The sequence below is a fragment of the Daphnia carinata genome, chromosome 3 (assembly GCF_022539665.2).
Source record: "Daphnia carinata strain CSIRO-1 chromosome 3, CSIRO_AGI_Dcar_HiC_V3, whole genome shotgun sequence".
NCBI lineage: Eukaryota > Metazoa > Arthropoda > Branchiopoda > Diplostraca > Daphniidae > Daphnia > Daphnia carinata.
The window spans coordinates 7,639,147-7,664,998 of record NC_081333.1 but is presented as its reverse complement, the minus strand read 5'-3'; the positions used below and the strand labels follow the sequence as shown (position 1 = coordinate 7,664,998).

General features: G+C 39.6%; 7 protein-coding genes and 1 long non-coding RNA gene across 14 annotated transcripts in view; 4 read left to right on the top strand and 4 right to left on the bottom strand.

Moving 5' to 3' along the window:
- The window catches only part of LOC130685442 (proteasome subunit alpha type-7-like), a 46,791-nt gene extending 38,387 nt beyond the window's left edge, over positions 1-8,404 (bottom strand). The window contains exons 1-4 of one of the 2 annotated variants that reach the window (XR_009420746.1): positions 8,220-8,404; positions 7,898-8,138; positions 7,614-7,747; positions 7,187-7,522 (exon numbers count right to left, since the gene is read on the bottom strand). Coding sequence is in view for 1 of the 2 variants with exons in the window: in XM_057508740.2 (XP_057364723.1) it covers positions 7,250-7,522; positions 7,614-7,747; positions 7,898-8,138; positions 8,220-8,324 (753 nt within the window). In the remaining variant the exon portion in view is untranslated. Of the gene's footprint in view, positions 1-7,185; positions 7,523-7,613; positions 7,748-7,897; positions 8,139-8,219 lie in introns of those variants that run through there. The other variant, XM_057508740.2, reaches the window with a different exon arrangement.
- On the top strand, positions 1,074-2,418 carry LOC130685650 (uncharacterized). 2 transcript variants are annotated; one of them, XR_009420680.1, is made up of 7 exons: positions 1,074-1,170; positions 1,220-1,291; positions 1,350-1,489; positions 1,560-1,743; positions 1,806-1,899; positions 2,032-2,214; positions 2,286-2,418. XR_009420680.1 is itself a non-coding variant. In XM_059494542.1 (5 exons), exons 1-5 carry the CDS (start codon positions 1,143-1,145, stop codon positions 1,868-1,870), a joined length of 489 nt encoding a protein of 162 aa, XP_059350525.1. In that variant the 5' UTR covers positions 1,074-1,142; the 3' UTR covers positions 1,871-1,908. The 2 variants fall into 2 exon arrangements, 1 of the variants encoding a protein (XP_059350525.1); XM_059494542.1 differs by lacking the exons at positions 2,032-2,214; positions 2,286-2,418 and having other exon boundaries at positions 1,806-1,908.
- Positions 5,429-5,814, bottom strand: LOC130685647 (uncharacterized). The gene is made up of 3 exons (XR_008999639.2): positions 5,723-5,814; positions 5,598-5,669; positions 5,429-5,539 (listed from the first exon to the last, which is right to left on the bottom strand). It is a non-coding gene; the product is annotated as an uncharacterized LOC130685647 (long non-coding RNA).
- Positions 8,405-9,685: 1,281 nt separating the features above from the next.
- LOC130704488 (uncharacterized) lies at positions 9,686-11,964 on the top strand. 3 transcript variants are annotated; one of them, XM_057525911.2, is made up of 6 exons: positions 9,686-9,845; positions 9,978-10,207; positions 10,273-10,561; positions 10,619-10,783; positions 10,853-11,038; positions 11,096-11,964. In XM_057525911.2, exons 1-6 carry the CDS (start codon positions 9,770-9,772, stop codon positions 11,230-11,232), a joined length of 1,083 nt encoding a protein of 360 aa, XP_057381894.1. In that variant the 5' UTR covers positions 9,686-9,769; the 3' UTR covers positions 11,233-11,964. The 3 variants fall into 3 exon arrangements, with proteins under 3 accessions (XP_057381894.1, XP_057381893.1, XP_057381895.1); XM_057525910.2 differs by having other exon boundaries at positions 10,619-10,789; XM_057525912.2 differs by having other exon boundaries at positions 9,687-9,845; positions 10,273-10,549; positions 10,619-10,789.
- Positions 11,936-18,822, bottom strand: LOC130704481 (protein virilizer-like). The gene is made up of 5 exons (XM_057525901.1): positions 18,690-18,822; positions 18,507-18,619; positions 18,308-18,443; positions 14,793-18,251; positions 11,936-14,731 (listed from the first exon to the last, which is right to left on the bottom strand). The coding sequence occupies exons 1-5, from the start codon at positions 18,777-18,779 to the stop codon at positions 12,053-12,055; spliced, it is 6,477 nt and encodes a 2,158-aa protein (XP_057381884.1). The 5' UTR covers positions 18,780-18,822; the 3' UTR covers positions 11,936-12,052.
- A 78-nt stretch (positions 18,823-18,900) lies between these two features.
- On the top strand, positions 18,901-19,976 carry LOC130704491 (dolichol-phosphate mannosyltransferase subunit 1-like). The gene is made up of 4 exons (XM_057525918.2): positions 18,901-19,108; positions 19,181-19,280; positions 19,343-19,453; positions 19,513-19,976. The coding sequence occupies exons 1-4, from the start codon at positions 19,008-19,010 to the stop codon at positions 19,921-19,923; spliced, it is 723 nt and encodes a 240-aa protein (XP_057381901.1). The 5' UTR covers positions 18,901-19,007; the 3' UTR covers positions 19,924-19,976.
- Positions 19,977-21,699: 1,723 nt separating this feature from the next.
- On the bottom strand, positions 21,700-22,833 carry LOC130685468 (peptide methionine sulfoxide reductase-like). The gene is made up of 6 exons (XM_057508768.1): positions 22,773-22,833; positions 22,627-22,702; positions 22,443-22,557; positions 22,246-22,382; positions 22,047-22,179; positions 21,700-21,979 (listed from the first exon to the last, which is right to left on the bottom strand). The coding sequence occupies exons 1-6, from the start codon at positions 22,831-22,833 to the stop codon at positions 21,881-21,883; spliced, it is 621 nt and encodes a 206-aa protein (XP_057364751.1). The 3' UTR covers positions 21,700-21,880.
- Positions 22,834-24,236: 1,403 nt separating this feature from the next.
- Positions 24,237-25,851, top strand: LOC130704497 (reticulocalbin-2-like). 3 transcript variants are annotated; one of them, XR_009420745.1, is made up of 4 exons: positions 24,237-25,084; positions 25,149-25,263; positions 25,469-25,592; positions 25,667-25,851. XR_009420745.1 is itself a non-coding variant. In XM_057525927.2 (3 exons), exons 1-3 carry the CDS (start codon positions 24,391-24,393, stop codon positions 25,836-25,838), a joined length of 990 nt encoding a protein of 329 aa, XP_057381910.1. In that variant the 5' UTR covers positions 24,237-24,390; the 3' UTR covers positions 25,839-25,851. The 3 variants fall into 3 exon arrangements, 2 of the variants coding, with proteins under 2 accessions (XP_057381910.1, XP_059350756.1); XM_057525927.2 differs by lacking the exon at positions 25,149-25,263; XM_059494773.1 differs by lacking the exon at positions 25,469-25,592 and having other exon boundaries at positions 24,238-25,084.
- The last annotated feature ends 1 nt before the right edge of the window (position 25,852 follows it).

Sequence of the window (25,852 nt, the reverse complement as noted above, 5' to 3'; positions counted from 1 at the left end):
TGTAACACTTCCAGACTTGATTTGATCCCCCGTTAAAATCTGTGAATGGAAAATAATAGCATTAAAAATACTTTTTCGATAGACAAAAAACCGAAAAGTAACTAATCCATGTTTCATGTTGAACTTGTGCCATTTCTGGGTTTCTGTACCACACCCATTTTCGGCCCAAATACGGTCCCACAATTGTTCAGTTCCTTCACTGCATGAGCTTATTACTAACGATTCTTTTAGTGCAGCACTAACAGAATTTAAATTTAACACACTGTCAGGTGGTGGACTGAATAACTAAGCAATAAATAATTGTTTTTTAAAATTCTATACTTATTTTGAATTCTTATTTGAAAAGTTTAGGTATCTGACTGTGTTCGCCTAATGCCAATTCATCCTCATGTTCAGTTAGGGATGAGTTTGGAAAAACCTCCTTCACTGTTTGGAAACTGTTCCATTCCAATTTGTTCTTTTCCCCTAGCTGAGCTTGAAGACTCAAAATTTGAGCTACAAAACACGAATGAATAAAAGCAAATAAATAGAATCATTACGTGTTAGGCCTACGATCCTTAGCTTTGTTATCTAATATTTTGTGTTGTTCCAATAACTGGGCCTGCAGCTTCATAATTTGATCTAATAAACAATAATTAATAATTGAAAACCAAACTAATAATATTTATACTTACCATCCTTTTGTTGTATTATTTTATCCATTTTTCAATTGCTCCTCCAGCAGTCCAGCCACGCGTTGTTCTCCAGCCACGCTACTCAATTAACTGCTAATGGGATACAATTAACTGAAATTACTTACATGCCTGTAATAACGAAACCGACTGATAGATGGCTACGGGTAGAAAAAAGAGAAAAAAGTGCGTTTTTTTTTTTTCCGCCATTTTTTTTTTTTTTTTTATGTAAAACGGGGATTGCCATATTACTTTGGCATTTGGCAATCCGTTTTACATAAAAAAAAAAAAAAAAAAAATGGTGGAAAAAAAATAAAAAATCGCACTTTTTTCTTTTTTTCCGACACGTAGCCATCTACCGCTCAGACTCATTATTTCTGGCGTAGGCAATTTCATTCCATTGGATGCCATTCGCAGTTAGTTCAGTAGCGTGGATGGAGAATAACGCGTGGCTGGAGGAACAATTGAAAAATGGATAAGATAATACAACAAAAGGATGGTAAGTATAAACATTATTATATTTGTTTTGAATTATTAATTATTGTTAGATCAAATTATGGACCTGCAGGCTCAATTATTGCAACAGCACAAAATATTAGATAACAGCAAAGCTAAGGATGGTAAGGCCTAATACATAATGATTCTATTTATTTGCTTTTATTCATTTGTGTTTTGTAGCTCAAAGTTTGAGTCTACAAGCTCAGCTAGGGGAAAAGAACAAATTGGAACGGAACAGCTTCCAAACAGTGAAGGAGGTTTTTCCAAACTCAAACCTAACTGAACATGAGGATGAATTGGCATTAGGCGAACACAGTCAGGTACCTAAACTTTTCAAATAAGAATTCAAAATAAGTATAGAATTTTAACAAACAATTATTTATTGTTCAGTTATTCAGTCTACCACCTGACAGTGTGTTAAATTTAAATTCTGTTAGTGCTGCACAAAAAGAATCGTTAGTAATAAGCCCATGCAGTGAAGGAAGTGAACAATTGTGGGACCGTATTTGGGCCGAAAATGGGTGTGGTACGGAAACCAAGATATGGCACGAGTTCAACATGAAACATGGATTAGGTACTTTTCGGTTTTATGTCTTTTGAAAAAGTATTTTTAATGCTATTATTTTGCATTCACAGAATTTAATGGGGGATCAAATCAAGTCTGGAAGTGTTACAGGATGGAAGAGTCAGCCTACAGATGAAAAAACACTGAGAGTGCATTACCATTAAGGTATGAGGTAAAGTAATCGAGTATGCACATTGTCTAATGTGTTTATTTTATTAACAATTCAAAAGATTAATCCTAGTTTCAGCCAAACATGAAATAATCCAGAGAAGTACCATCTTGTGTTAATAAATCCAGTACAACAGCAATCCTTTATAGTTCTGTCACAGCTAGAAACCTCAAATAATTCTGCTTCTCTGTCTAAAGAACAACTTGTCCTTTACATTCAGAGTGTTGGGGAAACTGGGTACTTAAATGGCCCTAAAGATGTTTTAATTTTGCTGCCATTGCAGAGATGAACATCATACATGGACTCTTTAGGTATGAAAGGATTTTTCTTCAAATAATTTTGAATTTATGACGAAGAATTTCTCCTCCTTTTTGCCAACCAGGTCTAATCTACCAAAAAAAATTTTATCCAATAGGAAAGGATTTTCATGTACTGGGAACACAACTATCAACAATGCAACATTGTACAGGTGCTAGTTTATCATTCAAGAGCCTTATACAATGATGTTAATCTGCAATTTGTATGTCCTTTCCCAAGCTTCCACCAGAAGTTGAAACTATGAGTCATGTAAGTTACATGATCAACAGTTGATATGTTTAACGGTGTTGTTTTTCTTTTCTTAATATAGGTTAATAGTAACATTGGATCTGAAAAAATTCTTGGTTGGGGCAAGACACTGAATAAATTGTATTGATTGGATGGATGACATGACATTTCTATACTTAATTCGGATTCCCCAGACGGTATTTGATATTAAAAAAATTGAAGTGCATATCTGGGCTCCCTTCTTTTCTGAAGCCCCGTTTCCCCTTGACTCGTAATAAGCCCGTAGGGGGTCATGCCCCTACTGTACGGTATATATAAAAACAACATATACCGAGGTTTGGAGGGCTCTGGCCGGAAAGGGGACGTGGGGTGCCGCTTAGTCCGATGATGTGTTCACGGAGGGCGATGTGGCTACCCACAAATCCGAACTAAAGGTTAATCGCTCCTGTAAAAATGTTCCAAATCTTCAGCTCTTCTTCCGGCTTCTCTTAGCCAATCACCGGGTAATCTCCCCGGTGGGTCAACAAGGCAGTGTCTCCCCCTGCCTGGGTTGACGGCAACTTTTGAAAGGGCTATTATGCCTTTTCAAAGTTGCAAAAATAATTGCAATGTGCAGAGAATTGTCAATAAAATTTTTTTTATAAAATATTTTATCCAAAATTTGTTTCTTTCATTGTCCGTGTTCACACATTACATTTATCAATTTCTTTTTTTTTCTTCGCATTATTTGTTTTTGTCACCTTTGATGGTAAGCATTGTTTCCATTGGTTTATCGTTTATATGTTAGTATTCTATTATTATCCAGGGATCGAACCCTGGATGTTCGGCATACCGCGCCGATGCTCTACCAATGAGCCATGAATTATATGATGTCAAGTTGGCTTTTTTCTAGTTACCTGTGGACTTGCATTTACACTTAGAATAAAAAGGAAATGCAATTCTGCAATATACTCTTCTACATTTATTCTACTTCATTTTTACACATCTACTGAGGTTTGATCCCAGGGTAACAGGTATCGTAACTGAAGGCTCTACCACAGAGCTATGAACCTTATGAAAAAAATAGAAAGATAAACATATACTTGTGAAAGACTGCATTAACATCCTAGACGATAACATATAATATGCGATAATAAAATATTTAAATATATCTCGTGGCTCAATGTTAGAGCATCGGCGTTGCACGCTGAATGTCTGGGGATCGATTCCCATACGGGTAAAACAAAGTACAAAACTACTTCAAAAAATATCCAGATATTACATGTTGTTCCTTGAATCTAAGTGGAAAAATTCAAATAGTGTAATAAATAATAATTGAATACTTACAGATAAACGATAAACCAATGGAAACAATGCTTACCATCAACAGGCTAACACAGACAATGAAAGAAACAAATTTTGGATAAAATATTTTATAAAAAAAATTTTATTGACAATTCTCTGCACATTACAATTATTTTTGCAACTTTAAAAAGGCATAATAGCCCTTTCAAAAGTTGCCGTCAACCCAGGCAGGGGGAGACACTGCCTTGTTGACCCACCGGGGAGATTACCCGGTGATTGGCTAAGAGAAGCCGGAAGAAGAGCTGAAGATTTGGAACATTTTTACAGGAGCGATTAACCTTTAATTCGGATTTGTGGGCAGCCACGTCACCCTCCGTGAACACATCATCGGACGAAGCGGCACCCCACGTCCCCTTTCCGGCCAGAGCCCTCCAAACCTCGGTATATGTTGTTTTTATATATACCGTACAGTAGGGGCATGACCCCCTACGGGCTTATTACGAGTCAAGGGGAAACGGGGCTACGGAAAGGAAGGGAGCCCAGATATGCACTTCAATTTTTTAAATATCAAATACCGTCTGGGGAATCCGAATTAAGTATAGAAATGTCATGTCATCCATCGAATCAATACAATTTATTCAGTGTCTTGCCCCAACCAAGAATCTTTTCAGATCCAATGTTACTATTAACCTATGCTGAGAAAAGAAAAACAACACCATTAAGCATCTCAATTGTTGCTTATGTGACTTACATGACTTATAGATTCAACTTCTGGCAGAAGCTTGGGAAAGGCCATACAAATTGCAGATGAAAATCATTGTATAAGGCTATTGGATGATAAAATAGCTCCCCTAGAATGTTGCATTGTTGATAGTTGTGTTCCCAGTATGCTGAAAATCCTTTCCTATTGGATAAATTTTTTTTTAGATTAGACATGGTTGGCAAAGAGCAGGAGAAATGCTTTGTCATAAATTCAAAAAATTTTCAAGAAAATTCTTTTCATACCTAAAAATTCCATGTATGATGTTCTTCGCTGCAATGCCAACGAAATGAAACATCTTTAGGGCCATTTAAGTACCAGCTTCACCAACACTCTGAACGTAAAGGACAAGTTGTTCTTTAGCAATAGAAGCAGAATTATTTGAGGCTTCTAGCTGTGACAGAACTATAAAGGATTGCTGTTGTACTGGATTCTTTAACACAAGATGGTACTTCTCATTAGGCAATTTGCATTACTCTATTAATTTACCTCACACCTTACGGTAATGCACTCTCAGTGTTTTTTCATCTGTAGGCTCACTCCTGCATCCTGTAACACTTCCAGACTTGACTTGATCCCCCACTAAAATTCTGTGAACGCAAAATAATAGCATTAAAAATAATTTTTCGATAGACAAAAAACCGAAAAGTACCTAATTCATGTTTTATGTTGAACTCGTGCTATTTCTGGGTTTCCGTACAACACCCATTTGCAGCCCAAATACGGTCCCACAATTGTTCACTTCCTTTGCTGCATGGACTTATTATTAACAATTTTTTTAGTGCAGCACTAACAGAATTTAAATTTAACACACTGTCAGGTGGTAGACTGAATAACTAAACAATAAATTATTGTTTGTTAAAATTCTATACTTATTTTGAATTCTTATTTGAAAAGTTTAGGTACCTGACTGTATTTGCCTAATGCCAATTCATCCTCATGTTCAGTTAGAGATGAGTTTGGAAAAACCTCCTTCACTGTTTGGAAACTGTTCCGTTCCAATTTGTTCTTTTCCCCTAGCTGAGCTTGTAGACTCAAAATTTGAGCTACAAAACACAAATGAATAAAAGCAAATAAATAGAATCATTACGTATTAGGCCTTACCATCCTTAGCTTTGCTGTTATCTAATATTTTGTGTTGTTCCAATAATTGGGCCTGCAGCTTCATAATTTGATCTAATAAACAGTAATTAATAATTGAAAACCAATATAATAATGTTTATACTTACCATCCTTTTGTCGTATTATCTTATCCATTTTTCAATTCTTCCTCCAGCCCCGCGTTATTCTCTCCATCCACGCTACTGAACTAACTGCGAATGGCATCCAATGGACTGAAATTGCCTACGCCAGTAATAACGAGTCTGAGCGGTAGATGGCTACGTGTCGGAAAAAAAAAAAGTGTGATTTTTTTTTTTTTTTTGGCGAAATTTTTTTTTTTTTTTGTGTAAAACGGATTGTCATATGCCATATTCATATGCCATATGCATATGGCAATCCGTGTTTATGGTTTTTGGTTAATCAAAGAAGCTTGATGCGTCACGCTAGTGCTGTAGCGTACTGGCGCGCTAGTAATGGTTTCGATTCGCGCACACACTAATTTTATATTTTATATTATTCCAAAACTATAAACTCTACGTAAAAACAAATTCCATTTTCGTGTTCCTTGGTTAATTTTGAATCAGAATCATATATAGTTATCTGGATTTAATGATATTATTTTTTAATAGGACAAAATTTTAAGCCTAGTCGATACACGACTAGATTTAAGTAAAAATATAAATGAAACCAGTTTCCAACAGCTCTTTGTGCTAACATAGTATGAAGAGTGATTAATTATAAGTGATGATTTCCTTTCTCGCACATACCATAGATGCTCCAAAACATGATCCACTGCCTTAAAAAACATCATCACAGAGTACTCCTGATGCACAAAATACTCCTGAAAATCCACATTAAATCTTACGTAATTTTAACTAACAAACGCAAACCTCAACTTGTTAACGGTACCCTACAGATCAATGTATCTCAACTCTAGGACGCTTGCTAGGTTCAAGGTGCTATCACATTTCATACTTGAAAGAAATTTGATTGTTAAATTGTGAAACAAATCTTTCGCCTATTGTGAACTTGAGTATTACTTTTCTATCCAACGGTTCTGTGCTACAGGGATGTCATCGTTTATGTTTCCCAAAAGAAATTAACACCAAAAACCCTAGTGGATTTTGATAAGAAAAATGTAGCCTAGAAATTTTGCTTGGGTTACGAAGAGCAGAAGCATTATAAAATGTCAGGTACTACTTGTCTAAATTGAAAGCCAATGGTGCGATTGATGATTTGAGAACGTTATTTCAACATGGATTTCATCTGCTATAGGTGAAAACAGATAACCAAAGAATGAATATATGTATATATACACATATGTAACATTTCTTTGATTCTTGTGAAAATGCAATGGGTATAAAGCAGATGGATATGGTTCAAATAATTCCTAGTAATCCAGCATACTTGTGTGGCTCGTTCTACAGGGGTATGCCAGCCTATAAGTCTATTAATGAACCTGAACCTGGCCAATGCAAAAAGTACCAACAAAGAGAAGAATAAAACAATAAAAATATGTAAGTTGCTTGTGATTTCACTACCATCACAGCTTTCAATGATGCAAGTTGGATTTAATATCTTACGGTTCGAATTAGCCCATGGTTTATTTGTATCGGTTTGCGATGCAGCATCACAAATTCATAGCATTTCAAGAGTTACTTCTTTTGTTTCTTCTTTTCTGCTTCTTCTTCCTTCTCTTTTTCCACAGCAGCAACATGCTTCTCAATTTCGTCTACTTCTAACATCTTCATTGGCTGGCCACGTCTCATTATCGCCAACTCTAGATTCTTACTTCCTGACTGTACCACTTCCAGCAGTGCACGAATGGCGAGCTTTATAACCTTTTCTTCATCTTCCATCTCTTCGAGGTTATAGTTCTTTTCTAGAAACTCGCGCACTGTTTTGGCGTTCCGCCCTGTTGCATTAGCCTGTCAGTTAAAAAAAATTAACATTTATTAGTGTTTGTTAATTATTGTACATCCAATGATCATTACAGAGAGAATATATTTTTGCTGTTACCTTCCATTCGTGATATGTTCCAGAAGGGTCTGTCTGATATAAATGAGGGGTACCATCAAAATCGAACCCAGCAAGTAAACAAGAAATGCCAAACGGACGTCGCCCATTGCTCTGTGTATATCTCTGCTTCAAACCTTCCAACAATCAAAAGAAGCAAAGAATTTCTAAATTGTTTCCCAACAAGTATTATACAACATCCAAAAAATAAGGCCTCATCAGATTCCTCCCTGATATGTGCATGCAGTTCACGAGACTTATTATGCTATATACAAATGGTAACATACCTGCAATGTATCTTGTAATGTACTCCAATGTTACAGGATCCTCTACTGTCAGCTTGTGAGACTGACACTCTATTCTAGCTCTGTTTATTAAAATACGGGCATCAGCTGTCAGTCCAGCAAATGCCATCACCACATGATCGTCTAGAAGGCAGATTTTACGAACAGTCCTCTCTTCTTGCAGCTTAGCAACAGACTTCTTCTCTACTCCCAAGATTACCAAATCCTTCCCACGCACACCGACCTGTATATGTTAAGACAAAAATTAATGGTAACTACAAGTTTTTAAAAAGTCTGGCTGCTAGAATTATGAAAAGTTTCTTACAGCAGTAGATCCTTTTTTTACAGCCTCCTGTGCATATTCGACTTGAAAAAGATGACCATCAGGGGAAAACACAGTAATTGCGCGATCATAACGTGCCGAACCCATTATTCACCAAAACTTGAAGGTGGTATTCGATGTCTTTTCAACCCTGTCGCGTTAACACTTCACAGCAAAAAATTTTGCCGTCAAAAATTTGCCGAGTCAAGCAGCTTGCTAAAGCAACGTTAACAATAGTATTATTTTAAAATGAAAAATCGAAGTTAACTGTCTAAATCCTTGAATGTTTCTATTTTAATTATAAAATTTTTAATAAAGTTTTTAAAATACAATATGTCGTAATACATAATAATAGTAAATTAGTAATTATGGATTGCTTTTGCCCCGATTAGCTGCAATCGGGGCTTCCGCCCCGCAACAAAAAATACGATCAGGTGACTACTTGTCAACCGGGACAAAAATCAGGGGTTGCCCCAGAAGCCCCAACACCATTTTCAAAAATGGTGGCTCTAACACGGCGCCAAATTTTTGATTAAGAATCGGGGTAGAAATCAGGGTAGGCTTAGTAGAAATGCGGTATAAATCGCAGTTGTAAACGGGACAATGACAACGATTTTATTGGAATAACAAATTAGGCTTCGATCGATTATGTCCCTGCATAAATCGATTATTTTCAATCAGAATTTCCCCCGATTAAAATCTTAATTTGATTCGGAGAAAAAATGTGACGACACCAGAGCCCCGCCCCGAAATGCTTCCCCCAATCTCCTAAGCTCGGGGTTGATTCCAAAGTAATTGAGAAGATGGTTGATGAACATTGCACGGGTTCCCGCAAGGATCATGTCGCCAGTTTTTTATGGTATTCCCGAATATTTTTGTTATCAACGAATACTCTACCACTTAGCTATTTTTAAGGGAACCAATAGAAAAATCGTCACCGTCAATGGGAAAAAAATATAAAAAAAGAAGATATGAACTAAAATACACTACAGGAAAGTATAAATGGAACCGAAAAATCATGGTCTATCTTAGGTTTGCGCCTCACTTTCAAAACGTTCTAAGTATGCCTTGATTTCCGTTTATTGCAGGAGAATTGTTGTTAGCGTTGGTGGCCATAAACGAGGAACCTAAACAATCCTCATCAACCATCTTCTCTACGACGTTGCCTTTGCCTTTTTGCTTGGATTCAGGGATCACTGCTTTCATTGTCAAAATCTTAGAGAAAGAGAGAATGGCGACGTAGTAGAAACACGGTATCAAATTGTTTCAGTGAAGGAAAAACATTTGGTGTCGTTTTTGGTCAAGTTTTAGGTTCTGAAACAGCGTCGAAACTAGTAACCGATATTCATTCAGTCACAATATAGGAACCAATATTCCATTTCTAAATTACGGCTACAATATAGTATTAACATCACTTTTTCATCTGTCGCCTTTGATATCTGCTGTTAGTGCAGTGTCACTCCGCCGATAGGTGACGTGTTAAATAAACTGACAGCCAGTTTTGCCGATCTATGCTTCTCTAAGACTGCAGACAGTCGATAAGTTGTCAAAAAATGGAGTTCGCAACGAGACTATTTTTATTGTGTGTTTATAGTGTTATTATTTTAGAAGCTTACGGATATCAAATATGTAAGTATCTGCTTTATATAAATTTATGTTAAGTGAAATTCATAGGAACGTATGATTGACTGCACCAAAATCGACGACGCCCTTTGCGTAAATTCAATGATGTCGCAACAGTCTTTTTCTTTTTCTTGTAAGATTATTTAGAAGACGCAAATGTCTGCTCCTCGGCCAAGCGGACAATTAAAATGAACTCGAGAAGTACGGCTCTGCTGATACAACTTTCAAAATATCCTCATGTCACTGAATTGGCAATTGACTGCCATTTAGAAATTGAAGCCCCCAAAAACCAGGGCTTGCAGGTTGTTGTTGAAGACATCAACCTCAGGAGAAATCCTCTGGATAATGAGTGTGATGACTATGTCTGGGTAAGTGTGTCAAACTAGATAAGTTATTAAGGAATGCATAAATATATACCTCATTTTGTTTGTAGTTTGGCAGGGATGACGACGGCTACCTCAGCAAAAAATTGTGTGGAGAAAGGAAACTTGTTCCTATATATGATTATACCAGTGAGCGTCCAGCTGAATCACAAAATGAAGAAACTCTCCACAATTATGTGGAATCACTTATTCCTGAAGGACCAGAAGCTACAACTTTTTATGACCCTGGTGGAGAGCTTCATATTTGGTTTAGAAAAACCAGCCGTAAAGTAGATCAACATCTTCAACCTCTACGACTGAAAGTAGTTGTGACTGCTTACAGGACCAGTAATATGATCTGTAATTTTCTTCTGTTATGTTTGATTACAATGTTGGCTTTTTCCACTACTTAACCAGCCTGCAAAACAAATGACACCGCTTATTGGCCATGTATACCCAGTGTTGACAAGTCAACAAAGACACAAGAAAAATGCATTCCATCTAATCTGAAATGCGATGGACACGTCAACTGTGGGGCAGGACTCTTTTCGGACGAGACGGGCTGCGCTGTGGCAACATCAAGTAACAGTAGGAATCCTCCTCATTTTTTTACATTCCTTTCTATGCTAACTTAGACTTCCTTTCATCCAGTTTCCAATAATGCCATTAGCACGGCTTCACTTGTCATCCTGGGGGCCGTAGCGCTCCTCATATTATGCCTGATGGCCAGCATGGTGTGTTTTTGCCGTCGACGCAAAGCACGTCTTCGCCGAGCAAGAAATCAGGACGATTGTCAAGTGGTATCAACGTTACCCATTCCACATCATGCTGGTGAAGGTATATATATATATAAATTATATCAAAAAGGATGTTCGTGTAAAAATTTTTCTGTAGTTCCTCTAGAAAGATGGCGAGTCCCTCATCATGACGAGACTCCGGCCACTAAAGCTGCAGAGGATCCGCCCCCAAGTTATTCGGAATTGTTTCCGGATTATGCAGCAGTGCCGCAGCAATCAACTGACTCGAATTGACGCTTGATCAAAACTATTGCTTCAATATCTTCCAAAACTCAAAACGGGAAGAGAACGTATCGGCTCTCGCATAGCGCTTTCATGACAGCAAGACACAACTGTTTTCGAATTGCCAACTTCCTTTTAATCACTGCCAATTTACCATTTTCTATCCCCGTTCTTTTCTTCTTTCCCTTTGAAGAATCAGCTGCACAGTATTCGGGCTACCATCACATGTACCAGTATTGAGGTCTTGCTGATTGAGAATTGCTGAGCCAGTTCACGCAAGTGATGGTCACGACGTTAGATTTCATCTATAGGAGAAGTTTCTTGCTCATGAATTCGGCTTCTGTCCTTTCCTCTCTTCTGTCGTAACGATTCGACGCCATTCTTTCCTCGTGCTAGTCTAGTAGGCCTAGCCTTTTGTCCTAGAAAGCGTTTTGCCTGGTTGCACATCTTTCAAGGTTTGGATCTGATTAGATGCCGAAGTGTAGAGACGTCAAGCATCAGATTATTTGGGGTAATAGAACGTAAGGGTGCAAATAAACGGTACCCAACAGGACGCACATATCGTCGCACACTAGAAAACTAGCAAGAAGAAATCTCTTTGTACATTTTTACCTCCTTTTCTCACTTTAACCTCTCATCTTGCTCTCACTCTTACCCCAATTTTTGTCGATGTAATAAATGTGTCGTTCGCGTAGCGGTCGGTCTGTATTCGCAGTGGATTAAAATTTTCTTTTTTTATTGTTACTCATTACATTTTATTCGCGTTCATTTTGGTCACAGAAACACTTATCCGCTACACCCACTCCGTTTCGAAGTCCTATGGGATTCCATGTTAGCGTGAAAACGTGCGAGTATGTCGCGTTCGACCGGCTGGTGGAGCCGTGTTTGACGGCGAACTGTACCGCTCCTTGCTAGCGGTGTTCGTCCAGACACGATTAGTAGACTGAAAACGAGTAGCAGAACGCACTTCTGTCACTGATGAATGCAGATACGGATCATCCCACTTAACTGAAGTAGACGACGTCGAGCCGATGCCACCGGGACGCGACCTGACGCCTTCGCGTCGCGGTTGCTGGAAGTTAAAGCGACCACGCTCACCAGGGAAACCTCGGCCTCGATTACCACTGCCCCGTCCTCCTCCACCTCTTGTGACTTTTGTGCCATACAAACTATTGCAAACCCCGGATGACGATGACGGTCCGCCAACACCATTCTTTTCCATGGCAACAAAATCGTCCACATGGAGCGATGGTGGACGCGACGTATTGGGCGCACGAGAACGAAATGGGTCGTTTCGCCCATTGACACCAGGTCTACCAAATCCTCTTCCTCGCATTGGGGCCACGTAAGGCTTACTTGACTTATCACGAGCTGTCGAAAGAATGGGTCGTCCTGGTGGTGCATCACTAGATCTGGCCTCAATTCGACCTTTAATTGCGATTACTGTGGTAGCACGTCCACCAATCTCCATAGGTTCGGTGTGGCTCTTGCAAAGACGTTCCGTCAAAGCCATTAAATCCACATCTGCACCCAAGCAACTCTGTGCAGTCTCCAGAAGATCACAACGGACGTAATCCGTGTCGGAATCAGCAGGTTCGTCTACCCAGTGCTGATGATTTGATAACCAGTACGAGGAAGAAAGACGATCCTCATCTGTTGGTGAATCACTTAGCAATGGACGGTGCGCAAATTGTAGATTTAGCGTCTCTGGAAGCGGGATAATAATCTCCGCTGGGGTATCTTTTGGGACGGTTGAATCTGATTCCGAAGACTGAAGGATGCTCACTAAAGCTGAAAGGCTTTCCCGCAAGCTTTCCATGGATTCTTCCTCTGTGCAATGCTCTCGCAAAAAATCTTCAAGAGCGAGTAGTGGATGCTTTTTAGGTTCTTGAACAACATTTTCATCCACCGGTACAGGATCACTTTGCCACTGGAGAGCTTCCGAAAGCGTACCAACTGGCACGGTTACATTACGCCGAACGAGACCTGCTGCCACTGGCGTCTTAACAAGCGTTCTGAGAAGTTCCAGAGCAGTTGATAACGTCGACAGACAATCAGAACTATCCTTGTTGAAACCGCCGGCCATTTTGGCGAAGAAGGCCCAAAGGGCGTGCCGTTTCCGCTCTAAGACTTTATGCAGGTGCTGGAAGGTGTAATTGTGTTCCGTCAGCAACGTCAGGGTCCGAAGTGTGGGCAAGAGTGACGAGTAATTGTGTTCGGTGTTTGCGAGATGATCCCATAATCCAGAAACGATAGTTAATATGGGCTCGCGGGACGGAAGGGCAGCTGATAGATATGACTCGTAATCAACCTTGTCTGGTGATAGAAGGCAAATATCAGCGTCGAGCAACGCCTGGAAGATGGAGACGACGCATTCTTGCGACTGGATGTGGGCCGGCGTCGTTGAAACCGAGTTTAGGATCAAGCACAAGCATTGGAGAAAGTCGCCATATTTCTCGTCAGATTTCTGTAGTCCACGACAAAGCTGAAGCACGGCGGCTTTGATTGGCGGATGCGTGATAATGGCCGCTAGGAAATTTAACACTCGGGCCGAGTGAGCTGTGCAAATCAGCGCAGCTGGAAGAGAGGCCACGGTGATATCTTTTTCATTGTCTTCGCTTTTGATGTTGGCCGGCGGGCTAGGATCCTGGACGAGACAACTAGAGAGGACTGCATCCAACGCGGCTCTAGCTATAACAAGCGAAGTGCTGGCTGAGAGATCGGCAATCTGGATACACACTTTGCGCAACAACTGCAAAAGTTGCGGCCCGGAGCAACACAATAGTCGGACAACTTGCTGTACTTGTGGCCCGAGAGTGTGAAGATGAACACTCCAAAGTTTTCGGGCGTTAAGTATCTCTTGTACATCTTCTTCCGACAACTGTGTTTCACCTCCGACTCCCTTGAACAGAGGCAACGGCAGTGGCAGGATTTCGTTGAGCACTTGCAATCCAGTGATAAATGCCGCCGGTCCCGAACAAGAATGAATGTACTTTAAGATCTCCTGAACCATCTGCGTCCACAAACTTCGCGCTATGGCATCTTCTGGGGTGGTAGATGTTTTCATGACACTATTAGTACTATTATTTTTCACGCTGTTGCCATCTCCAGTTTGCAACAAAGGCTGAGTATACGCCAACAGAGTGCCGATAATGTCTGAACAGCACTCTGCAACTTTGTAATGGAGCAAGGATGAAGCCGGTACAGCACTGACCATGGCGTACGTCTGTAATAAGACCGAAACTGCTGTCAGATCACGGAACTCTGCATCACGGCAGCGGATAAGTTGACAGAGAATGCGACGAATCAGCTTCAATGACGGATGAACTATCGACAGCAGAAGAGAGCCTTGGGGTCCAGCCAGTACGGCCCCATGAACAGCCGGCTGCTCATAAGCCTGACAGAGCTTAAGCAGCATGCTAACTAACACGCTCAGCATATCGTGACTGAAGAGCTGTACCACGGCGTATGCATACTTGAGTTCGACGTATTCTTCCGTGCCGCTTTCTCCCTACACATAATCGTTGATTAATGTACATGATTAATATAAAAATATTTGAAATATATAATACCTGTTGGTTGGGTATGGCAAGTGGACAAAGCAGACGAAGGGCAACAATAAGTTCGGGTGGAAAGCTCGACACGTCGTCGGCATACTGCTTGACTGTTTCGCAAAGAATTGGCAAACCACTATCAAGTGTGAAAACTTGCGGTCGATTTAAGATTTCAACCCAGCGAGTCAGATGGACTAACTTGTTGCTATCATCTTGATTGGATGCCACCAGTCCGTTGAGCGCCGCAGCGTATTTGGCATAAAACATAGCATTCTCTGTTGATCTTACGACAAGCGCAATTAACTCAGCCGCATATCCACGGACAGCCGATTCCTTCACTTTCTCAGCATCCGCGTCCTCTTCATTTGTGAGAATGTTAAGTAAAACATCGATGTTACTATCCATTGCAAGTACATGGATTAGAGCCAAACGGCCTGAAACGCTGAAAACGAGACTGTAGAGCGACTGGATGCATTCAACGGCGGCCGGGCTGTCTTTGTTGTTATTAATCACGAGATGTTTTAAGACATCGAGACACTGAACAATGTGAAGCGAATGGGCTAGCTGGACGCCAAGTCGGTGCGGAGTCATCGATGCATGATGACTAGTGACGTTCAGTTCCTCCACGTTAGCGTACTCGTCGTGACGGCCTTCGGATGGTTCACTCGCCAATCCAATTGATGCATGTCCGTGACTAACAGATGTGTGCATTAGTGCCCGAAGGATCAAGGTTGTTACGTCTGGTTCACTAGAAAGGAAACAAAGTCCATGGTGCGTTTTTCCGAAATCCTCCAAAAAGTTTAACACTATGTCCACGACGACGTGATCACTTCCTGACAACGGATGAGTTGACAGAAGTAATAAAACGCTCAAAAATCGGTGGTGGCGCATGAAACTGTAGATACCCTGGAGTGGATCGGAGCCCGGATTGGAGATCTCGTATTGTCGATAGACGGGCAGAAAACGAACCAGATGACCGACAGTTAACAACGGGTTAAGATAGACTTTACGGACTTGATCCAAACTAGAGAGTAATTGTGTTAAGTGGGGCTCAAGAGGGTTCTCCGCAACAAGAGGTGGACACGACGTTGTTGTAGAAAAACTGTCTTGAGAGTTTGAATCCTGGCTTTCCATACTCATGCCTGACGGTCGACGGATGTCCTTTCGTCTAAAGCCGCTTGGAGGTAAGCGAGCCAAAATTTGCCCAACGTTATGAATTCGCTGCAAGGCTTCGTAGGTATGAATCTTTCGAATGAGGGCAGACACCGTCACTTGCGCTCGCGAGGGCTGGGTCTCTTCTACAAGCTGGATCAAATACTGGTATCCGTTCTCGCATTCCAGTACAGGTTTTGTTTTCCAATGCTCCATAACATACGGCCAGAAAAGTAGGGCGTCAAGACTCCGTAGGCACATTAGCTTTAGCGACTGGGCCATATGGGGTGCACGATAAAGGCTTGCAATTTTCGCGAGGACGCCGCGCTCTACCGAACGTTCTACAAGCGATAGCGAGCACTGCGCCACTACCTGGGACAGCTTCAGTCCGCACTTGATGTGACGGACTGTGTGTGTCGATGGCCCGGGTTGCTCACGAGCACTATCGAAATCAAGACCGTGAAGTAGCCACTCGACTACTTTATCCTGCACCGATTTAAACGCATCCGCTTGTGAATGTAAGAATGCAAGAGCATTGGGTAAAATAGACGTCAAGTGATTCATGCTTTCGATCCACTTTTCTCCGCGTGAAGTAAGCTCTAATATTGTCTGAAGTCTCAATGCTGCGTCCTCCAGTTCACTGCAAGGTATCCGAGACTCTGAGAGACCTTTGCTTATTCGCTGTAATATGGTTTTCGAAGGATCTGATAAAATTTGCAGTGGTTGCAGCTCGATGTTGTATGGATTAAATGGTTTTCCTATTTCGAAAAGATCGCCAAATTCATTTATATCCAAATCTGCTATGTCAGTGTTATAGTCTTCAAACATGAGGTCTTCGTCGCTAAGAATTTCTTCTAGTTCTTCTACCTCTTCGTGTTCGTTAACACTTTCCGAAGGCGCTTCCGCAGCCAAATCAGTCGAATTGACAACATCATTCCCTACGGATGGCTCTATGTTTTGCGATGCGGATTCAGGTGCTTCAGTTTCGTTAATTTCCTCTTCAACGATTCCGTCAACGCGGATTAAGTTATCTACTTCCGGCATTTCATCGTCCGATATGGCTTCCATTTCTACACCAGGTGAGAAGCATTCAATCGGGGTTTCTTCTCGTTTAACGGGAGTAAGAAGAGGAGGAGGAGGTGGTGGCGGAGGAGGAGGTGGTGGCGGTGCTTCAACCGGTACGGATACCGGTGCTGGTGGGACAACAACGATTTCAACTGGTTTCTTGTCTTCTGCAGGCGTACGAGGCCGTCTAGAGCTTTCCCGTGACCCTCGTTCTTTTGCTCTGTCTTTTTCACGATGACGATCACGGGACCTTTCACGCGATCGATCACGTTCGCTCCCGCCACTGCTTCTTTCGCGTTCCTTCGATCGTTCTTTACGATCACTTCGATCACCACGTCTTTCACGGTCTCTGTCGTTTCTAGCTCGTTCGTCAGTTCTGGCACGCTCAGAATCTTTTAGTCGATCTGGATCACATTTAACTCGGTCGGAATCACTTCTGGGTCGGTCAGCGTCGTTTTTATCAACTCTTGTCCTTTCTGAATCGATTCTGTTTCTACTAACGTCACCTTTCATTCTATCCGATTCACTCTTTGTTCTTTCAGGATCACTTCTAGTTCGTTCAAGATCACTTCTAGCTCGATCTGAATCGCTCCGATCACTCTTAGTTCGATCGGATTCACCTCGTTTTCTATCCAGCTCCGTTTTGGTCTTCTCACGGTCGGAGTCTGTTCTACTACGGTCGGATTCACCCCTGTGCCTATCGGGATCAGACCGTATTCGATCCGAATCATTTTTGGATCTATCAACGTCATGTCGACTTCGATGATCACTTCGATTGCTTCGTTCTGAATCGGCTTTGCTAGTTCGGTCAGATTCCCAATCTCGATCACGGAATTCACTTGAATCTCGCGTCCTTGTGAACTCATCACTGCGCCTGCTTTTGTCTCGCACCTTCTCAACTACTTTTTCCTCCACCTTCACTTTGGCTTCCTTCTCTGGCTCATCTTCGCGCTTTACTTCAACTTCAACCACTGTTGCTGTTGACACGAAAGCATTTTCACACTTGACAAGGTCAGGTTTTTCTTCAAATGGAGGTGTAGAAGTCCGTAACTTTTCATCTGTTATTTGACTGGTTAACACTGATGCTAACTCTGGAACTGGTAGCTGGATTGATTCAACTGGAACTGGGCTTGCAGGCTTTAAGGGAGCTGCTGGGGGTGGTGGTGGTATGCTGATGATGGGGGCTCGTGTGATGACCCCATAAACAGCCAGTGTTACTGTGGTGTACCAGCCTCTCAAAACTAAGCCATCGGTTGGTACCTGGATATTTTAAATATGATTAGCAACCTTGTTGATTACTAAGAATAGTTATTTACTTTTTTGTCAGAATCATAATGAATATTAGAATTCTGGTTGTAATCCAGGACCCCAAGTGTTTCAAATGCAGATGCCCCAGGTTTGCTCAAGTCGTTCACAAATAGTTCAAGCTTGAATTGAGATGGATTCGTAGCTCTATTAAAGCATGTTAATTTGTAAGGATTGTTCTCGCAAGTAACATCTGTCTTCTCTATTTACCCTAGACGCACTCCTCCAGGAAAATCGGCTTGCACTTTGGCGCCTAAAGGTATAACTCGCACTTGGTTTATGTACACAGGCTTAGGAAACTGAACCAAATCCAAATTCAATTCCTGCAAAACGTCCCCAAGTTTGAGTTGTAGTCAATTTGATTTAGGGTAAACATTATCCGACGAACCCTACCTCTGTTGTACCATGAGCAAATGTGTCGAAGAACAGTAATTCTTCGCTCTCTGACATTTTACTAAGTAGAGCCGAAAAACTTTCATGCATAAAAAAAATTTTTTATAGAAAAGTTAGGGGGTTTGGAAAAGGCTAAACAGCAACTGTCACGGTTCAGAGAATATACAAAAGATAGCAACCGCCGGTAGAGGGTCTCTTAGCACCTGATGTTCCTCTCCTTCTTACTTACATTGCCATCAATGTCTTTGCTTACGTCAACAGTTTGAATTTCCTCAAATTGATTCAGTGGTCAAAACAAATTTCCTAAGTGCCAATAAAATGGAACATAAAAACAAATATAGCGTATTACTTCCGACATATAATGAAAAAGACAATTTGCCTATTATCATTTGGCTTTTAGTTAAAGCTTTTACTGAAAGGTATATAACACTTTGTCATCATATCTTCACCTTTTACCATTACAGTAAACAATATGCATCTTTTATTTCTAGCGGAAATGATTTTGAAATCATAGTAATTGATGACGGAAGCCCCGATGGGACTTTAGATGTAGCAAAACAACTACAAACCATTTATGGAGACAAAAATATAGTAGGTGTGCCATAGTGTCTGTTTTACAATGGTAATTATACAAAAATGTTCTGTTGACATAGGTCTTGAGGCCAAGAGAAAAGAAACTCGGTCTAGGGACAGCCTATATTCATGGAATCAAACATGCTACAGGCAACTTTGTTGTTATTATGGATGCAGATTTATCTCATCATGTATGTACAAAATTTAAGTGGCAAAATCACTACAACTTACTCATTTGTATTCTATGCAGCCTAAATTTATCAAAGAATTCATTGAAAAACAAAAAGAAAACAACTATGATATAGTTTCTGGAACTCGATACAGTGGAAATGGTGGAGTTTACGGATGGGACCTCAAAAGAAAAATTATTAGCAGAGGTGCTAACTATGTTACCCAGGTACTGTTGAGACCAGGTGCTTCTGATCTCACTGGAAGCTTTCGCTTGTATAAGAAGGAAGTTTTAAAACAACTGGTGCAATCTTGTAAATCAAAAGGATATGTCTTTCAAATGGAAATGGTTATAAGAGCAAGGCAATTTGGTTTCACAATCGGTGAAGTTCCAATTTCATTCGTTGATCGTGTTTACGGAGAATCAAAACTCGGTGGGAATGAAATCTTTCAGTTTGCTAAAGGTCTTCTCTATCTGTTTGCTACTACTTAACGCATTTTTCAAGCTAAATGACTTTAAAATACATTTGGTTATGCTATTTTGAATACCGATTGTTATGTTTGTAGGCTAAAACATAATTTCTATCGTGCCATTATCGTTTAGCTCCTAGGAATAGTTTGAAATAAAATCGAAAAATTATGCCCTAGTATAATTTGGTATTTTAAAAACCAGTCAGTAAAGCAGATTATTCAAACCCTTTTTTTCTTGTCGCGTTAGTTGTTTAGCTACTCTTCGATTTAGCTGATTTACCATAAAACATTTTCACTGGCTAGCGTTCAATAGCATTTATAACAAGCTGGCAAAGCGGTACGCGAACTAATTGCATTCAAAAGAAAAATGGAAGGGGAAAATAGCGCCACTAAAGTTGTCCGGATGATGCTCTATGCGTTTTGCATATTACTTCACACACATATGATTCCTCCTGTCGATGCCGCCGAAAATGACACCGGCGATTTCGAGGACGTTCTACGAGAAAATTATCGGGGTCCTGTCGCTTTTTTCACTATTTCTGTACTGTTATTTATAATTTTGATGCTCAGTTGCTGCCTCTACGCAAGTAAACGCAGTAATCTCCACAATCCTGATGCTGTTGTCGTAGATTTCAACTACTGAAGGGTAGAAACCTTGTTCCATAAGACTTGCTAATTCCCATTCTTACTTCCAACTTTAGCAATAAACGTTGTTCTATTAAACACGCATCGATTTTTTATAACTTTACGCCGCGTTTAGATAAACCACAATGTCCTGTTACTTATTTTAAAAAAAGAGGAAAACATACCGAGCTTGTGCGGAAGATCCGGAGACAGTTCACGTAGTTTCAAGTACCTGTACCATGGTTCACTTTTGAGGGAATCATTTTTCGGTAAAAAAAAAAATGGCCACTTCCTTTGAAACGCAAGTCGTAACTGTAACTGAACTTTCTATGAATGATTCGAAAAACATAAGTAAATAGTATAATAACATAAAGTAAATAAATAAATCTAAAATTGTATCGAACAATGTGCGACAAATGTCGTCATGTTTAGAGAATTAATGACCTTTACAGAAGCAATATTCTTTCTCCACGCAGTAAGGAGATATTCTCCACACATGCATTTGCCGAACTATGGTTCCTTCGCCTAGTAGACTTACTTCCGTAGTTGATGCAAACTGTCCCGCACACAAAAGTTAGATGACTATCAAGATGATGGATTTAATTTTTTGTCTGGTTTGGTTTCTATTAAATGTTACCTTAGCTGTAGGAATACCGCGCACATCCGAGGAAGAAATAGAAGAAAGTTGGAGTTGGCTTTCTGGTGGTATTTCCTTCTTCATTACTGGAGTCCTAATTAATATAATCATGATCTTGCTCTTGTTTGTCGCATGCAACATTGCCGAGAATTTGCATAAGAGGGAAACGGACCAAATCACCAATAACGCTCTATAAGGAAACCTCACCAATGAAATACAATCATGAAGAGGTCTTTTGTAAAGGCAGAGATAATATCAATGGTTTTGAATACTAATTCATCCTATTCAACTCACAGAAATCGAAGTGTGTAAAAAAATAAATAAATAAAATAAAACAATCAAATGTCGTATTTCATTACTTACACGAATTACGAACTCCGCAACGTTCAACACGATAATATGCTGAAATTCCTAGTTATTCTGGATACGGAAAGATGCTATCGTAAGGAGTTTTAATTAAATATTAGAGACAACCTAAATCCACCAAAATTATTTAAAATACAACTTTCAGGTACCTAAATAGAAGGGAACAGAATATTTAATATGGCCCAGTCAATATGTATTCTTTGTGTTGAAATTTTGGCTGAAATCAAAAATGCGAAAACCATCAACGAGCAGAAACTTGAGAACAAGGTAATTCTGCTCGAATCATACGCACTTCGCCAGCGAATTTCGAGCAAAAAATATATATGATGTAACTATATATAAACAATGCATACTAGCAATTAACACGATTTCCGTTTTGCATTGCGCGCCTTACGTAGTCCGCGATTTTATCACTAAGATGCAAATTCGGCAATTCGGCTTCAAAGTTTGCCTGTAAAGTAAAATGCATTGACATACATATAGGGGATACCGCAATGCAAAATACAGACGGGACATACCAGAGTTCCGTAACCGCCAATGTAGCCATTCAAACGAGTTGCAACGTATGACTGGTTAAGTTCAGGACCTGGCTCAATATCTAAAGCGTTCATAAGCCACGGGTGCTGTTGCAACAAATATTTTTGGTGATAGCTGGAAATTTTATAAGACAAAGGAAACTAAAACTATCAATCTTTTAAACTGTGGACAGAGCATTACTCTTCGGCTTCATAGAAAGTAGAGGCCTCCAAAATCTGTGTTTGAATTGGCTTTGTTATGCTCTTTTGCGCCTTTTCCAATGATTCCATCGCTAAACGTTTTTGCTCTTCATTATGGTAAAAAACAGCAGACATGTACTAAGGGATTTCTAACTATTAAACTAATCCAAAATTTCAATTTACTAGATTTAGGCCAACCTGTCTTGTACACTTCTGGGTGGCATCATGGTTTTTCCAGAACATAGTAAGGAGGTTGGAGTAGTTAGTTTTGGTTGGATCATATACAACTTCAGTTGTTTCTGTATGGTCTCCACTATAAACATTGTCAGACAGTTAATAATCTTGCCAAATAAGAATTAGTTTTTTTTTTTTTTTTACATACAGACTCCTATATGTTGGGTTTGGCTTGGTGCCCCCACTGAATCCTACGCGAGTACGGATCACACCTGAGGCACAACCTATAACAACACATACAGATTAAATCAGTTACATGTATCCAGACATTCATGACAAGTAAATTTACCAAACTGTGCCTCAGGAAACCAAAATCAGGACATTCCAAATGAAGCTGTCTCAGTTGAAATTTCATTGTTTCCACCAACCATCTGTGATGTGGGCATTTTGCTGCACGTAGTTTTAAGAGGACTACCCTATAAATTTATTGAAAACTGTGTTTCAGTAAGAACTTTTAACACAATAAAACCAACAGAACTTTAAAAGCAGGCTTAAACTTAAGTTTCCTTAGACAATCACATGATGTGTAGCATTTAACTGCTTCCCAACAATCCTAATATACGGCAACCAATGTCAACATTATGTAAATATTGTTTGTAATGTTTATTAATTCAATTTTGAATTTGGAAAAGCAAAATCAAATAATCCATTTGCCTAATTTGATACTGTATGTAATAAATTTGAACAAGTCAGCAAATTTCTTGCTTGTTGAGTTACATACTGACATTGCTTATCTAGTCAACTAATTATGTAACATACTAGGCAAGTTTTTAAGCAGTCAAAATTTTCGATTTGCATCAGGGAATCACTGACGTAAAAAATGAAAAATATCACATTTACGTAAATCAAGACATTACAACAAGGAAATATATTTACCGAGAAGAACAGTTTTTTGAAAAACACTTGAGAGGATATCATATATACACGTTTGAAGTGCGCAGAATACGCTACGCAGAAATTTTCAACACAAATTTCTATCTGTTAAGACAAAATATCGTGGGATGAAGCGTTGCCACATCGGAGCCCAACAACTCTAGTTGAGATTAAATAAATGCTTCCCCATCTGTTCATAATTTTTTTACACTAATAGCTGCTCACAGAGCTACAGAAAAACTGTTTGGGAAACATTATTTCCACTAGTTCTAATGGTACCAACTGTTAGTAGTCCAATACACAATAACACTCCAAAAGCTATCCAAAAAGCCATCGTTTTGGGGATCTAAAAACCCAACAGAAATATATTTCAAGCAAGCTGTTGACGAAATTTACAGAAACAAACCCAATATTAATTTTACCATAGATTATAGACTGTAATAGGGTATAAATGTTAAATGAATTTGCCGTCTTAGCATTATCAAAGTTTTATGTTTAAGCATAGTGGTTATTTAACATGGTAGCCTACCACCATCAGGCGCCATTCTACATTGCTAGAATACTAGAAACTACGGATTCCACAAAAAAAAATACTTTGCAAATAAAATAAAACGAAATGACTAAAAACTGAAGACGCTAGAAAGCAAAACGTGTAAGCCATTACATAATGATTTAATGTACCGATGTACGCCATTTTTTCAAAAAATTTTATTTAACAAAATTTCAATAAATGTGTTTTTCAGTTTTAATACCACACTATTAATTTTACAATATTTTTAATCATGAAGTGAAATATGAAATATTAAGTTAATTTGTTTAATTAGTTTTTTTTTATTTATTCGGCTTCATCTGGAGTATAGATACAATACATGTTTGTCCCTCTACCACAAGAGTCTGTTTTTTCCATCACGCATCGTGAAGGCAAGCGGCATTTGGCTGCCAAACCCCTGTGTTATTTTTTCTGAAAACACAGATATATAACTTGTGCTTCGAAAATCAACCTTGTGAATTAAGAGCATTGATCTTAACGTATTGCAAAATGTATGTGTCTCTATTTTCAGTTGTAATTTTTACTTTTAGCCTTTGTGCACAGTCAAATGCAAGCCCTCACAGCCACAAACATGGAACAGAACGAGAAGTAGATGGAGCATATAGTCCGAGGGATCATTCTCACTATGGAGGGGAAGACCATAATGTTGAATTTGATCATGAGGCTATCTTGGGTAGTACACAAGAAGCAGAAGAATTTGACCACTTACCTCCAGAAGAAGCAAAGAAAAGATTAGGTGTTTTGCTTACAAAAATGGATGTGGATAGCAATAAAGATATCACCACCACAGAGCTGAAGCAATGGATTCTCAGGTCTTTCAAATCACTTTCAGAAGAAGAGTCTCGGGAAAAGTTGGCTGAAGTTGACTTAAACAAGGACAATCAAGTAACTTGGAATGAGTATAAAGCTGAAACTTATGGTGTGGATGATGAAATTGAAGAAGGAAGCATTTTCTCTGGGAAAGAGCATGCTGAAGAAAAGGCCTTAATGAAGAATGATAAGGAACTCTTTGAAACAGCAGATGTAAACAAAGATGGAAAGCTAGATTCTCAAGAATTTTTGTCATTTACTCATCCAGAAGAAGCACCTCACATGCTTGAGGTTATTTTGAGACAAACTCTTGAAGAGAAAGATATCAACAAGGATGGATTTATAGATTTTCAAGAGTACATTGGCGATCGAGGTACTCGTATAAGCAAATACTGTCTGCATGTTGCCTATTTATTCACATTGAAAGTAAATCTTAGATTCAGATGTTGAAGTAGCGAAGCAAAAAGAAATGTTTGACACTGATTTCGACACTAATGGGGATGGACGTTTAGACTCAATCGAGTTTAAACGATGGGTAGCCCCAAGTAACGAGTAAGTGCTGCTCTATCTTGCGATAATGCAAACTGAAAGGCCAAGACTGAAAATGCGGCTTACATCTTGTCCCGGCTTTTTATCTTACGACGTCTTTCCTTCACTTGTTATTCGTAATTAGATGGTTTTCGTTAGTTGTTCATTTCTACAAACCTTTACATTTTCTCTTGAATGACACACCGTTCTCCTTTAAAAATTGTCCCAGGGCAATCAAAAGACAAGGCTTGGTTAATAGCCGAAAAGGAGAAGTTTGACCACGAGCTGGACTCGGACGCGGATGGGCGAATGAGTGCCAGGGAAATCATCAGCTGGGTCTTACCTAGCACAGAGTAAGCCCTAATTCTTCAGTCTCGGCCTTTCATTAATTTAGGATACTTGCTAATTTTGAGAAATCTATTTCTAGGGAGATTGCTGGAGAAGAGGTGGAACACCTTTTCGCGTCAGCCGATGATGACCATGACGGTTTGCTATCCTTCGAAGAGATTCTCGAACACCATGACGTTTTCGTAGGATCCGAAGCGACAGACTACGGAGACCATCTCAACAACATCCATCGTTTTCAAGACGAACTTTAACAAAAAAAAAAGAG

Coding starts and splice junctions, on each gene's coding strand:
- LOC130685650 (XM_059494542.1), top strand. CDS start 1,143: ATGGATAAGATAATACAACAAAAGGATG. Junction 1,171..1,219: donor GATAATACAACAAAAGGATG/GTAAGTATAAAC, acceptor AATTATTGTTAG/ATCAAATTATGGACCTGCAG. Junction 1,490..1,559: donor CATTAGGCGAACACAGTCAG/GTACCTAAACTT, acceptor TTTATTGTTCAG/TTATTCAGTCTACCACCTGA.
- LOC130704488 (XM_057525910.2), top strand. CDS start 9,770: ATGGAGTTCGCAACGAGACTATTTTTATTGTGTGTTTATAGTGTTATT. Junction 9,846..9,977: donor AGCTTACGGATATCAAATAT/GTAAGTATCTGC, acceptor TTTTCTTGTAAG/ATTATTTAGAAGACGCAAAT. Junction 10,790..10,852: donor TGTGGCAACATCAAGTAACA/GTAGGAATCCTC, acceptor CCTTTCATCCAG/TTTCCAATAATGCCATTAGC.
- LOC130704481 (XM_057525901.1), bottom strand. CDS start 18,779: ATGCATGAAAGTTTTTCGGCTCTACTTAGTAAAATGTCAGAGAGCGAA. Junction 18,620..18,689: donor TTGCTCATGGTACAACAGAG/GTAGGGTTCGTC, acceptor GACGTTTTGCAG/GAATTGAATTTGGATTTGGT. Junction 18,252..18,307: donor ATTATGATTCTGACAAAAAA/GTAAATAACTAT, acceptor TAAAATATCCAG/GTACCAACCGATGGCTTAGT.
- LOC130704491 (XM_057525918.2), top strand. CDS start 19,008: ATGGAACATAAAAACAAATATAGCGTATTACTTCCGACATATAATGAA. Junction 19,109..19,180: donor GTTAAAGCTTTTACTGAAAG/GTATATAACACT, acceptor TTTTATTTCTAG/CGGAAATGATTTTGAAATCA. Junction 19,454..19,512: donor ATGCAGATTTATCTCATCAT/GTATGTACAAAA, acceptor TATTCTATGCAG/CCTAAATTTATCAAAGAATT.
- LOC130685468 (XM_057508768.1), bottom strand. CDS start 22,833: ATGAAATTTCAACTGAGACAGCTTCATTTGGAATGTCCTGATTTTGGT. Junction 22,703..22,772: donor TTTTGGTTTCCTGAGGCACA/GTTTGGTAAATT, acceptor GTGTTGTTATAG/GTTGTGCCTCAGGTGTGATC. Junction 22,383..22,442: donor CCCAGAAGTGTACAAGACAG/GTTGGCCTAAAT, acceptor GAAATCCCTTAG/TACATGTCTGCTGTTTTTTA.
- LOC130704497 (XM_057525927.2), top strand. CDS start 24,391: ATGTATGTGTCTCTATTTTCAGTTGTAATTTTTACTTTTAGCCTTTGT. Junction 25,085..25,468: donor AGAGTACATTGGCGATCGAG/GTACTCGTATAA, acceptor AAATTGTCCCAG/GGCAATCAAAAGACAAGGCT. Junction 25,593..25,666: donor TGGGTCTTACCTAGCACAGA/GTAAGCCCTAAT, acceptor ATCTATTTCTAG/GGAGATTGCTGGAGAAGAGG.